This window comes from Dromiciops gliroides, chromosome 1, assembly GCF_019393635.1.
Source record: "Dromiciops gliroides isolate mDroGli1 chromosome 1, mDroGli1.pri, whole genome shotgun sequence".
NCBI classification, from domain to species: Eukaryota; Metazoa; Chordata; class Mammalia; order Microbiotheria; family Microbiotheriidae; genus Dromiciops; species Dromiciops gliroides.
The window spans coordinates 190295690-190310327 of NC_057861.1; the positions used below are offsets into that span (position 1 = coordinate 190295690).

Genomic DNA, 14638 nt, shown 5'->3' on the forward strand with positions numbered 1-14638 from the left:
TATCCTATACACAGTTGGCAACTATTGGAGCTTTTGGAAAAGGGTTGTGATATATTCAGATCTATAGTTTAGTAACATGACTTGGGCAGCTGTATAAGAATATTTTGGAAAGGAGATAGAGTAAAAGCAAGGAGAACTATTAGGAGGCTGTTGCAATAGTTTAAGGGAAAAAAATGATGAGGTCTTGAGCTATTATGGGGAGTGTTGAGAAGGTAGGTGACAGAGATGTGGAGATTTGACAATATTTGGCAATGATCAAATTGAATAGTGGTCAGGTGAATAAGAAGAAACCAGAGCAGAAGAATGTCATGAAAAGCCATGAAAGCAGGAATATCCAAGGATGAGGGGGTTAAGTATTGTAGAGAAGTCTAGAAGGATGAAGACTAAAGAAGCATCATTAAATTTGACTGTTGTCATCATCAGTCACCTTGGAGAGCACAGTTTCACTTGAGTGATGGGGTTAGAAGCCAGACAACAAAGGGTTGAGAATTGAATGAGAACAGAAAATTTTAGGGTCACGTGCAAAGGACTTTTTCTCAGTTTGTCTGTGACAAGAAGGACAGATGCAGAGTGATAGCAAGCAGGGAAATAAGGCTAAGAGAAAGTTTTTCTTTTCCTTTTTGTTCTGGTTGGTTGCGACTTTGGCAGTTCAGCTTGTCAGTAATGGATTTGTCCTAGATTCTGTCACGGCACTTTTTACTTCACATACACAATTTTTTGCCATTTATTTTTTATTATAGGAATTTGTGTTTGTGTCATTTGGACAGATCACAAACTCCATGAAGATGTGGACAATGGCTCCTTAATCTTTGTGTCTCCTCTCACACAGTTTGTATGTCATTTCTTTTCAAAATACATTTTGTTTCATTGCCATAGACACTTCTTAAAAAACTCAAAGAAATCTCTTTGCAAATTGCATTTTCAATTTTATAATTATTATTTTAAAACATAATTTAAAACTAATGATTTTTAACAGAAAAAGGTGAATAAATTCTTTAGTTTTGACCATATGACACTAATATTGATAGCTGTAATTGACTGACATTTTATTACCTCTGCATATAAAGTCTTTACTTCATAAGTCGCTTCAAGGATTTGTAATTTCATTGGTCTGGGCATGCATCACTTAACAGATTGCAACTCCCTCTACATATATTAGTAATAATAGCTATCTTTATATGGCTCTTAAGATTTTCAAACTATTTTATATGTGTTTTCTCATTTGATCCTCCCAATAACCCTATTAAATAAGTGCTATTATTCCCATTTCCTGATGTAACTGGAGCTATGAGAAGTTGTTCAGTTACATAGTGTCTGAGGAAGAATTTGAACTCAGGTCTTCCAAACTTCAAATTCAGGATTCTATCCATTGCACCACATAGTAGCCTAGTAGATAGCATTCCAGAGTTTCTGTGGCCAAAAACATTCGTCATGAATAACCTAGTGATGAGCCTCTCAGAACTTCACTAGATTGATTCCTAGACAATGGACAGTCTATAATTTAGTTCATTTATAGTCAAAGTCTTTCCCACTTTAGTGGCTACCAGAGCATGTGCAATTCTAGCAAAGACTTGAAGAATTCAGAGTCTCTTCCAGCCCACAAAGAGCTCTGTCCATAGTAGTTAGGCATCTAAAATATTTTGATGTGTTGAGTTGAATTACTATTGGTTGGGAAGGAATTTCCCAAAGAGAAATTACAAAAATGTTTTGACTAGTGATAGCATCATTAAAATTAGTGTCTGGCTTCTCAGCACGACTATTTTGAAGGAGAGAACATTCATTTGGTTGTATCCAGTTTGGGTATTTTTGAAAATTATTTTATAACCATACCATGTATGGAAGAGAGTAGAAATTGAAAGCTTAAACTCTGATTCCTGTGATCTTAATTCCCTCTTAGATAAACAGGAAGGAAGGAAGGAAGGAAGGAAGGAAACAAGCCTTTACTAAATGCCTACTATGTGCCAGGCACTGTGCTATGTGCTTTACAAATTTATCTCATTTGATCCTCACCACAGCCCTGGGAGGTAGGTGCCATTATTATCCTCATTTTACAGTTGAGGAAATGGAGGCATTCAGAGGTTAAGTGACTTGCCCCCAGGGTCATACAGCTATAGTAAATATCTCAGGCTTGATTTGAACTGAGATCTTCCTGACTCCAAATCCAGCATTCTATCATAGCAACCACTAAGATGCCCTCCACTACCTAGCAGCCAGGAGAATGGGTCATTGTTAAGAGAAGCCTGAATGGATTATAGTAGCAAATTCAGCTACTTCTTGTGAGCCTCATTGTAGAGTAACATTTTCACTGGAAGCTGCCCACCTATACTTTCATCCTGTGTTACTTTGGTGATCATTTCAAAGGATGCACATCAGCTGTAAAATTTCTAAATGGATGGAAAGAGGGAATGAGTAGGTGGGAACTTTAGAACAGTGCTATTCAATCTGATAGGCTTTCAGCTAGCTTTCAAAATTAGACAGTGTGTTTGTTGTTTGTATTTATGACTTTGTGACCTGTTGTCCCTTCCCACATACCACATTGCTATGGACCAGAACAACAGAATGTAAAGCTGAAACTATTTTACAAGGGGAGGATGGGCGGGCAAGACTTATGCTATCCTCCTATAGTTTTCAGCATTTTGAAAAAAACTTAGTTCATATTTCTCAAGTACTTAGACTACTTATTCTTGGCAGCAGAACCAGGTAGCCAATGAACACCTTTAATTGTGTTTTGTCCAGCTAACACAGCCTTTACTAAATCGTGTTTTCCAAATGAAAAAGGAAGTATTTTCATTGTCTGAGGGTAATTTTATCTCTTTTTCCAACTTTTAGTCTTTGTATGCCCTATGATTGATTTTTTCCCCCTCTCAGATTCCCAGAGGAATAATTATAGCTTTATTCTTGCACAGTTCTCATTATTGGAGGAAGGTGGGGTTTGGAAAATATGAAGATAGAATGGTTTTTCAAGTTAATCTCTTTAAGTGGACTTGCCAAAATCTGTTTTAAAATAGATGATCTTTAGAGGACAGCAAATCAGGGTTTATGTTCACCTTTGGTTTCAAATGATCTCATCAGTATGGTTAATGGAGTATTAGAAGTCGCTTCTCACTTAGTAATGGAAGCAACATGTGAAATGATACAGCTTGTTTAAGTAATATAGCTCTCTTGAAGGAAATGGCCTTTTATTTTCAACATTTCAAAATGTATTCAGTTACAAATAGTTCTTTTGATCTGATTTCCCCTTAAAACGTACTAGAGTATAAAATCCAAAATGAAGGTAGTTTAAAACCATTCTCTCATTCTTTCTCTCTCTCGCTCTCTCTCTCTCTCTCTCTCTCTCTCTCTCACACACACACACACACACACACACACACACACACACACATACATACACACACACACACATCTACCCCTTCCAATCATATCAATCATTTTAAAACAACTTTCATTTATAGTCATAGAAATACTTTTCCATTATGAAGGCAGCTTTATCTTTTTGTCACTTTTATTCTTTGCATACTTAATAATTGATTTGGGGGGGGCGGGGCAATGAGGGTTAAGTAATTTGCCCAAGGTCACACAGCTATAAGTGTCAAGTGTCTGAGGTCAGATTTGGACTCAGATCCTCCTGAATCCAGGGCTGGTGCTTTATCCACTGCACCACCTAGCTGCCCCCCAATAATTGATTTTTAATCTATAGTTCTAGGTAACTCCTTGAAAGATCTGCTGTTTTCACGTTTAAATTAATCTCCCTTTTTTTCCTGAAGCTTAATTCTTCTGTAAAGAATTTTACATAGAACTTTTGCCAATTGTTTATTTATTCATATTGTCTCTCCCATTAGAGTGTGAGCTCCTTGAGAGCAGGGACTGTCTTTATATTCCCAGAGCTTAGTTCAGTGCCTGGCGCATAGTAGATGCTTAATTAATGCTTATTGACTGATTGCCTATTGACAGAAACTGCTGCTTTCCTTCTGTTCTGTGCTACTTATTCATTGCTGATAACATATTTCACCTTTCCCCCCTGTGCTTTCTTCAGCTTGGCCACTGCGTAAGTACTTGTACTATTCTTATGTCAGCTTTTTAACAGCTAACTCCGTAAACAATCTTAGAAATGAATGCAGCACTGTATGCATAGCACACACTGATGCTTTCAATTTATTGGATTTTTTTAAAAAATTCAAATATTATGCTTAATATGCATATTATATGTAATATATATGTATAGATGCACACATATAATATTTTCTGTCAAAGATCCTTGATTTAATAGACACAGCCCTTAAAATTCACACATGGTTCCTATTGCTATAGCTAGAAATCTATGGATGATAGTTGGCATTAACATGGATACAGATTGGGTCTTCTCAAAAACATTTCATGTCTTAAAGAAATTGTGCTTGCCAGCCAAGTAGATATCTGAAGATATTTGTGTTTTTTATTAATTCATGCTGTAGTCACTGGTGTTTATCTTTTCCAATTTATATGCTGTTCCAACCTGTGGAAATAACATTCAATTTATTTGTAGTGTTGTTTACTTAAGTTATTTCATGTTCATATGCTATATAGAGGGCATTGGCAAGGGTCTCTATGAGAATAACTTCTTCAGCCAGCCAGGGAACCCCTAAAAAAAACTACCAAGTGAAGCTGAATAGTTCTGACACTCCCTTTCACAAACTTAGAACCTTCACATTGAGCCTTCCTAGCATGTTGTGTGCTGATGCACTTACAGATGGATTGTCAGAATGAACTGATGTAAAAAAAAAAATAGAAGGTTCTACTTTAAACACATTTTTTTTTAAGTGAGGCAATTGGGGTTAAGTGACTTGCCCAGGGTCACACAGCTAGTAAGTGTTAAGTGTCTGAGGCCAGATTTGAACTCAGGTACTCCTGACTCCAGGGCTGGTGCTCTATCCACTGCGCCATCTAGCTGCCCCTTAAACACATTTAACATAAATGAAGGGAATTTATTTTTTAGTAGAGAATGATAAAAACCTATTGAGTTTTTCTTAGAATTAGCCAGAATAATCCATCAGACTTACATCAGATAAATGTTAATACTCCAGTGAAAGTAGTAAAATGTAGTTTTCTACTTGAGTCAAAATTTGACAAAATGGAAAAGACCACTTTGTGCTATTGATATCTTAACTGCTCTCAAATGATGGTAAAATCTTTGAGTTCATAGATGATGTCATATATAGCATTATGTATCTCATATAGTGCTTAGCATGAATCCTTATAAGCACACACATATTGCACAGATTTTAAAGACTGTTAAAGCTCGAAGAGACCTTTGAAGTCATCTATTTCCAGTCCTACCAGCCTTGTAGCTCCAGCCCCAGCCTCATCCCAGTGTCCATAGATGCAAAAACTAAAGCACAAGAGAGCCTGCATGATTTGCTTAAGATTTCCTATAGAATGAAAACAATTTCTTCCAACAGTAATGAAGTCAAACTAGGTCTTTAAATTCCTGTTTAGTATTCTATATATTATGCTTCTTCATTTTGTTTAAAAAAATGAATAAATGAAATAGAAAGGTATCCTTACCCACATTAAATTTACCAGTTGTTACTGTGCAAAAAGAAAGCCAAATAACTTATGCCAGCTGAGTTTTGCCAGACTTTTTAACCATATTTTAAATATATTTTAATTCTTTTATTCATATTTAAATGTATTTTTATTTCATCAGATATTTCCCAGTTCCATGTAAAAATATTTTTTACGTTCATTTTTAAAAATTTTAAATTCCAAACTCCCCTCCAACCACTCCTCCTGAAGACAAAGCAATTTAATATCAGTTATATATGTGAAGTCATGCAAAACATTTCCATATTAGCCATGTTGCAAATGAAAACACAATAAAGCTAAGTAAAACAAGAAATGTAAAGTTTAAAAAGTACTCATATTTTTGAGGAAAAAATTATCTGGGTAGTGTTTCTCTTCTGAAAAGGAATTCCATAGTGGAAAAAGAACTATCTTGTGATTTTACTAAATAAACTATCTTAATTTTTCTTTTCTATAATTCACAGAGCTTGGAGATATATATATATATATAGATATATAAAATTTCATCCTAACATAGCTGAATCCCTCTACTTCACAGTGATTATACACATCTTTTTAAAAAAGGTCAACCCCAAAGTCCACAGGATGGACTAGTTGACAAATTTTTTACTGAGTAATTGTTTTTCTTGATTTGGTTTCTTTGATGTGATTAGAATGAGCTGCTTTTAGGGTATAAATTTTACCATGTCTTCAAGGCAAAATGAAAGCTGCCTTTGTTAGTTGTGGAAATGAGAAAAGACTTGCTTTGTTAATATTTTTTCTGCTGTTTTGGGTGGGGTGGTAGAGCTCAGATCTGATAAAGTGGGAAAGAAGGGGAATTTCTTCAAGGTGGTAAGGACTAAATTCATGCTTCTTCCTTGCATAGTGTTGTTTCCAGTAAGGTATGCTGTACATTTTTTCTTTGGTTGACACCTTTATTTTTAAGACCCTTGCTACTATTTCAGTCTTTTTCTTATGAATCTCCAGTAGCTACAGACTTTGCTGACAGGTCTGTGTTTGTGTGTGTTCTAGCTGAGATCAGGAGGTGCCCAGGTGTTAGAAGGCTGCATTGCTGAAATCCACAACATTACCAGTTTAGACATTTCAGATAATGGTAAGTACAGGACAAAAGATGGTTGCGGGATGGAAGAAAAGGGGAAAAAAGAAATATAAAATATTTCTTGGAGTAAGAACAGATTAGAGAAAGAAGACCATGTGATCTCAATGAGGAAACTCACCAGATAGGAATGTCATTGGCCATCTTAAAATAGGGAATGTTTTTTTTTCAATTTAGCAAGAATATATTTAAGAAATTGAACAGTGTTTTTAGCTCTTGCAGAAATAAATATCTGACCAAATCTGCATGAGGGGAATGAGATCAAATGGAACATTTTCCTTCTTTTCTTCCAGAGAATTTGAAACTGTCCTGTTTATTCTGGGCACAACAGATATTGTGTTCCCCATTACTTATTTCATTAGTATCAACTCTTTGCAAAAAAGAAAAAGAAAAGAAAATTTCCCTATGCTAACAACAAGTAAGCTGGTTATCCTAGTGAGGATAAAGGATTAAGCTGTTGCTCTCCTCTCACTCTTCTCCCCATTTCCTGCTGACTAAGTATATAACTAGCCAGTGATGTGGAGAGAGATTTGGATGAGTCATTGTAGAGAATGAGGTTATCCCTGTGAAGTAATAGGAAGTGAAAGGAGAGTAAAAAGAACTTTGAGAATGAATGGTGAAGAATCCCCAAGGCTGTCATATTAGTGTGTAAATTTGCCCATCTGAAAGTAACTTTCCTTCTGTCCTATTTGTGTTTTGATTCTGAATTTATCCTGTTTGCTCTTAGGATTGGAATCTGACCTCTCCACACTGATAGTATGGCTTAGTAAGAACAGATCAATACAACACCTGGCATTGGGCAAAAATTTCAATAATATGAAATCCAAGTAAGAGTATTTTCCTTTTTTGAAAATGACTCAATTAAAGCAACCAACCTCACTAAAGCTGTTGATGTGATTCAATTGTCTCCATTTTTAAAATCCCTTTAGAAATCTTACACCTGTTTTGGATAACTTAGTACAGATGATTCAAGATGAAGAATCAGTGAGTATTGTTTTTAAAATCTTTTTCTTAAAATCTCTGGCTTTATTCTCCTTGTTAGACCCTTTTTAGTGAGTTAATCCCTATATGCTTTCAAATATATCTGACCCTATAGGTAACTTTGTCCTAAGTGTATTCTTTAGAGAACGTGACGCACACTGTCTGTTAAAGGTTTTGATGTGTTAGTAAGATTAAATACACTAGCAATTCATGTCCTCATTTTCATATATACCTAATTCATTGTTTATTACTGGAAGGTTATCTTTACAGATAAAAAGGTCAGTAAATTTTGACTCTTAGATCCCTCTCTACATTAACCTTATTTCTTTAAGGTCAAATGACAACCCTAGACTCAAGTTTTTGTGCTTCCTGCAAATAGGTGGCCCCATGACCTTAGCTCTTGCTGGGAAACATCAAATGACTCATTTGAATTTCATTTAGTTTTGCAGAATTGCGAGAAGCATAAAAAGCCAGCCACATTTTCCTAAGAGTTTGTCATTATGCTCCGTAAATCCTACCTACTCATCCCCTTTTGGTTGTCCTTGACTAAGGCTCCCTCTGGAGAAAATGATTAAATTTAAAATGTCTTCACATGATACTTTTATTTCATGAACACTAGAAAAGAAAACTATCTTATACTAGGTTGGGGGTGGGTGGGATTGTTGAGACATGAGGAAAGCTTGACTTTTAATCCTTTTAATTTAATTCCTAGCATTTTTCCCCCCCTTACCTGTATTTGGGTCCTTTTGAAAGTCCCTTAACATAGTCCAGATTTGAACACTGAATATAACTTTATATATAATTATCTTTTAAAAAAAAACCTCCTATCACACCCTGTGTGTGTGTGCTTGTGTGTGCGCACATGGAGTGGGATAGCGGGATCCCCCCACTGTTCATTGATGCCTTTTTTTATTTTTATAGCAACTTTGAAGGTCCATAGCTATGATTTCCTATATTAATCTGTTTATGTTTTGAAAGAATCTTACTTGTTCTCCCTGTCTAGCTCCACCAGGAGTAATAATATTCCTACGAAAGGAAATTCCATCTGACATCCCTCCAAAGTTACACTTTGGTTCAATATGTAAGATCAAGTTAGCCAGAAATATGCATGCAATATCTTCTTATAAGATTTCTTAAGTACCTCTCAAAATTGTTAAGGAAACTAGTGGGAAGCAGAAGGGACCTGCAGAATACTGGGGATTAGAATACTTTCTGGGGTTTTTTGCACACCCAGTACTTTGTCTTCTGCTCTTGTCAACATCCTATCAGGATGTTGTATGACTATGAGCTTGGACAATTGTGGGAGGTTTCCCACTAGCATAAGAAATTAGACAGGATTTATCCCTCCAAGTTTCTGAATGCAACTTCCTTTATATTGGGCTTATGCTAATCTAATTTACAAACTGCAGATTAGGCAATGGGCTTCATTTATTATTTAACGAATTAAAAAATGCTTTAGATCATCCAGTGCTCATAAAATACCTACCTTGTTCCTGTTATTGAAGCTAGAGATAGCCTTGGTATCTAACTTGTATATTCTAGCTTCAGTGCCCTTCAATGTTTATAACATAATTTCACTTTACATCAATTACCTTTACTTTTGTCTTGACTGGTGTTTAGTAATTAATCTGGGTATCCTAGGTTATTTGAACTGCCACAGCTTTTTAAGGTTTGGGAAGCTAATCCTGTGAGGCAATATTTAATGTCTACTCTAAAATATTTGTTAAACTATACATTTAACATTTTACAAATAGAATAGGTAATATAGTCTTAGGTTTTTATTTAATTTCTATTTCATTAGAAGCCTTAAAAATCTGTTTCTCTAATTCTAAAGGTTCCTTTTATATCTAACTGAAACGTATCCTGGTAGTTTTAGAAATTCTTTGAAAGCATTCTTGGGGAGAATGCAGGTATGGTATTTAAAAGAGAACTGTGCCGTGTTAAAGCACACACAGCCTTGTTACTAACAGCACCCTATAATTAAAAGATTTTTTTTTTTACTTTCATGTCATTGAAAAGTGGGTGACTTGTAAGAAAAGCAATTAGCATATTGCTTTTTTTTCCCTACTTCTGAATCAGTAATGAGTAGAATGTTTAAAATGATCTGTACGTGCATCTTATTACTACAAAAATACAACCAGGAAGAAAATCTGGATTCATTTGACAGAGTTGTTGTTTTTAAGTAGTTTTAAATATACATGAGCACTTCATTTGCATTTTACATGGGAATGTTGTTTTTGAAAGAGGATTTCTTTGTTAGTCCATGAAGCATTTTATTTCCCCAATATCATACTGTTCGTTTCAATTGAAAATTTGGATGCAGTGAGTTGGTGTACTTAGACCATATTTTTCTCTACCTATGGTTGTCATACTCCCAAGTATGGAGCCACTGGGATAGAATTAAGAAGTAAAAGGTGAAAGGAAAAGATAGAAAAATACTACTTTTGTCATGAGTGGACCTCACTGTGCTTTACTTAGAATTTTTAAATGATGTCTTCTAAGAGAAGGAATAATAAAAAATTGGAATAGAAGAATTATGTGGTAAACTTCTATTATTTTTTAAAGATGACCCTATAGGGGCAGGTAGGTGGTGCAGTGGATAAAGCACTGGCCCTGGATTCAGGAGGACCTGAGTTCAAATTCAGCTTCAGACACTTGACACTTACTAGTGGTGTAACTCTGGGAAAGTCACTTAACCCTCATTGACCCACCAAAAAATAAAACAATTTAAAAATTTTTTTAAATTGAATAAAGGTGACCCTATAAATATTATGTCATTCATACATTTTTGTTTGAATTAATGGCCTTGCCTATTATTTTAAGTGTTAATTAATGTGTATTTGATTCTGATTGTAGAATGAGAATCACCACTAAACTGACTTAGGTATTGGTGGTTTTCTAGTATTGAAAGAAAATTTTCTTTGGGGTTGTGGGGTAGGGGAAGCATCATTGAAAATAGATTATTGAGATGATAAGAGATTGTTGCTTTCTATAAAGAAAACAGTAGTGCATTTGTTTTCACTTAAATATTAAATTATCTTCTTCAGGCTGAATGTACTATATAGGTGCTAGCTACTATTAGTCATTCAAAGCCTGGACATCTGAAGACTGTGTTTGCTTGATGGTTATATTACATGCTAAACAATGAGTTATATTTTGGGCCCAAGCTATTCATAATAGTTGTAATGGGACTGTGGCACTTTAAGGTTTGTAAAGTGTTTACATACATTTCAGTAAATCTTCAAAACATTGCTGGGTGGTAGGTATTGCTAATTCTCTGCATTTTACAGTATAAGTCCCAGGCTCAAATAGCTTAAAAAACTTGAACAGACTCACAACGCTAGTGAGAATCTCTCAAGCAGGATTCCAACCTGAGTCTTAATTAAATCTAATTTGAAGTCCAAAGTTCCGCTGCCTCAATCGTTTTATTGGGGAGTGCTTAAAAGTGAGAAGTTTGGACTTCTCTTTTTGATATGTGGAAAGACTTTAGGGATGAAGCCTGTATATTAAATGGGCTGTTAGTTTTTATTGTAGAATGGCTCCATATAGAGACTTTTTATAAGAACAACAAACTTGGGACAGCTAGGTGGCACAATGGATAAAGCACCAGCCTTGGAGTCAGGAGAACCTGAATTCAAATCCGGCCTCAGACACTTGACATTTACTAGCTGTATGACCCTGGAGAAGTCACTTAACCCTCATTGCCACGCATAAAAAAAAGAATAATAATAATAAAATAAAATAAAGAAAAACAAACTTTCAGTTCTTAAGCAATTGGAACTATACAGTCATTGACTTCAGAGAATATTAGTTGATTTGCTTAACTGGATGATAATTAAACTTATTTCCAGACTATTTTTGTATATATTTCCAAAGGAATTTTCCAACTCAAATTATTTTCATTCCTTTTTCTTATTATACTAATTATGTATACCATATAAATTTGCTTCATAGTTAAAATTAGATAATAAGGTTCATCAATTCAGAATTTATGCAGGTCTACTTTGTTGTTGTTTGCTCTCTATAGGTTTCATCTTGTATAAGAACAAAGATAGAGGTGAAGAAAGAAGCATAGCTTTAGTGGCCATTAGAAAATTTCACTGGGGGCAGCTAAGTGACATAGTGGATAAAGCACTGGCCCTGAATTCAGGAGGACCTGAGTTCAAATCTGACCTCAGACACTTGACACTTACTAGCAAGTCACTTAACCCTCATTGACCACCCCCCCAAAAAAAGAAAATTTCACCATAAGATCTTTTTTTAAATTGGATTGGCCATTATTAGTACTCGAGAGATTCTTTCCTTAACATCTAATACTGGTGACTAACATGTTATTGTCTAATCCCACTGGCCTACAAACCAGCAGCTATGTGGTACATTGGTTAGATTGTTGAACTTCAAATCAGGGAGCACATCAGATTTTACCAAAGAAACTTAGTATCTCCTTAACTTTAGACAAGTCACTTAATATCCCTCAGTTCCATCATGTGTTACATAGGGATAATAATAACTCTTCTAGGACTTTTGTTAATTAAATTAGCACTTGTAAAGTGTTCTCTCTCTCTCTCTTTAAAATTAAATAATTAATTTCTTCTTCTTCTTCTTCTTCTTCTTCTTCTTATTATTATTATTATTATTATTATTATTATTATTATTTTCGGGGGAATGAGGGTTAAGTCACTTGCCCAAGATCACATAGTGAGTGTCAAGTGTCTGAGGCTGGATTTGAACTCAGGTCCTCCTGAATCCAGGGCCAGTGCTTTATCCACTGTACCACCTAGTTGATCTAAAGTACTCTTTAGGAGCTTTAAAGTTCTATAGAAATGCTAGCTATTGTTATTATCATTTATTATTGTTAAGTTAGAAGAGAGAAGCCAGTTTATTGTTATACTCTACTGGAGTGAGTATTCTCTCCATACTTTTATATCCTCTATAGCTCCTATCTATGTTTTATCATCAATCTCCCATATAGAATCTACCAGTGATGCTAGAAACAGACACCTTTTTCCTTCTAGTATTTTGAGGATGGAAAGTTGTCTGTCTTGTCTAATTCTCAATACATAACTGGTCCCCATTCATATCCCATCAGATTTTTTTTCTTTAATGTTTCATTATAAACAACATTGAATGCTAATATAACTAAGTAAATTTGATTTGTAACTATTTACATTTTAATTATTTAAGTTCAATGAATGAAGTCTGACAATTTTTTATTCATTCTATCTCAGTCCTTATCAGGATTTTGATTGTTCATTTATTCACATTTGCTTTTTTACTCTTATATGGCTGTAGTTATATTGAAATATTCTATTATATTATTAACATATTATAATTTATTTATTCATTCCCTTATTGTTGGACATTTGAATTGTTTCCAGGTTTATATGATTACGTATTATTGCTGTTAGGAAATCTTTGAAGAAAGAACTCTTTTTTTGTTGCTTTTCTAACACTTTCAGGGCATCTTTCCAACAGTGAAATTGTTGGGCCAAAGGCTATATTTATTTCTATAACTTTTACTATGTATTGCCAGGAAAAAAAATCTGCAAGTCTGCAGTTCCACTGGTAATGAATGACTGGACTTGTTCTTCCTCAGCCCTGTCAGCACTAAGATACACATTTCTTAATTATTTTTGCCAAGTTGACAGGTATGAGGTGGTATCCCAAAATGTCTTCATTTGCTTCTCTCTTCAATTTTTAGTAAAGTTGAACCTTTTTACTTGTATTAACAATTTATGTTTTCTCTTTTTCTGTCAGACATATTTTAAATAATGTCTTTTATTCCATTTCTTTTACCCGGTCATTTTTTGTAATGCATGTTCATCTGAAATTTGTTGGTTGGCTGGCACTAGGAACTAAACAACGAGGGTTAAATAAGAATCATTTCAAATGAAGGACTGAAATTCATTTATTGCTACCATTTTCTTAAGAGGAGTGAAAAAGACTCATCTTGAAATTTAATCAGATCAATTCTCTCATACTTACTGAAGGTGGTTACAAACCTGATGGCATTGCTGTACTTGTCTTTGTTGTTCAATCTACAGCCTTTGCAGTCCTTATCCCTTGCAGACTCCAAACTCAAAACAGAGGTAACCATTATCATCAATGCTCTGGGCAGCAATACCTCTCTAACCAAAGTGGACATCAGTGGAAATGGAATGGGGGACATGGGAGCAAAGATGTTGGCAAAAGCCCTGCAGATCAACACTAAGCTCAGGTATGAAAGGAAAAAAATTGTCCCCTTGAGTTTTTAATTCTTTAAAGGGAACAGTGGGATGACTCAAATCAGTATCTGTTGTCCATGCTTTCTTATGGGGATGGTGTTTGCTCTGCTCAGACGATAGTAGAGTTCCATTGATCGTTTTGCAAAATCCATGTATTACCTTCTGTTACAGGTGAGCCTAATGTCAACACTCTTAGTTCAGACTCATTGTTGAGATTAAAATGAGGTACTTGTAAGCCATTGAACAAAAGGAAATAACCCTAACATGGCAAGACAATCAACAAGGATACAGTTTCTCCAGTCATGATCCCTGTCATCGCCATATGAAAACATAGCTGGTCACATGACTGAGTTTTCAAAAACCCAAAACCCTGACTTTGAATTTTAAAAACTAAATATTAGCAAATGAACTGGTTTGCTCAACAAAAAACAAATAGTTTTCATCTTTTGGGATTATTCATCCAAATATAATGAGTCATTTGGGCAACATGTACAGTATATGAAATAAGGTTACATATTAGTTCCCTAGAACAAGATGGAGTTTGACAAGACTTTTATTATTAAGCCTATATTAGCTTTTTTTGTTTGTGTTTGTTGTTGTTGTCGTTACATATTTTCTGGATAGCTTCAGCATTAATTAAAAGGTACAAGATTGAAGACCTGTATTTTGGGGATATTAGAAATTTCAGTATCTAGAGTTTTCTTGTCTATAGAAATCCAAATAATACTTTTTTTTTACTGCTGCTGTTTCTATTATATAAGTGTGTTGGCACTTATAT

At 34.7% G+C, this 14638-nt stretch overlaps 1 protein-coding gene across 5 annotated transcripts in view; it reads left to right on the plus strand.

Annotated features, from left to right (window-relative positions):
• CARMIL1 (capping protein regulator and myosin 1 linker 1) overlaps positions 1 to 14638 on the plus strand; it is a 413672-nt gene that overhangs the window by 304028 nt on the left and 95006 nt on the right. For 3 of the 5 annotated variants that reach the window (XM_043975747.1, XM_043975749.1, XM_043975750.1), the window contains exons 18-21: positions 6571 to 6652; positions 7383 to 7482; positions 7585 to 7639; positions 13681 to 13853. In XM_043975747.1, the coding sequence (XP_043831682.1) occupies positions 6571 to 6652; positions 7383 to 7482; positions 7585 to 7639; positions 13681 to 13853 (410 nt within the window). Of the gene's footprint in view, positions 1 to 4033; positions 4046 to 6570; positions 6653 to 7382; positions 7483 to 7584; positions 7640 to 13680; positions 13854 to 14638 lie in introns of all 5 variants that reach the window. The other 2 variants (XM_043975746.1, XM_043975748.1) reach the window with 1 other exon arrangement.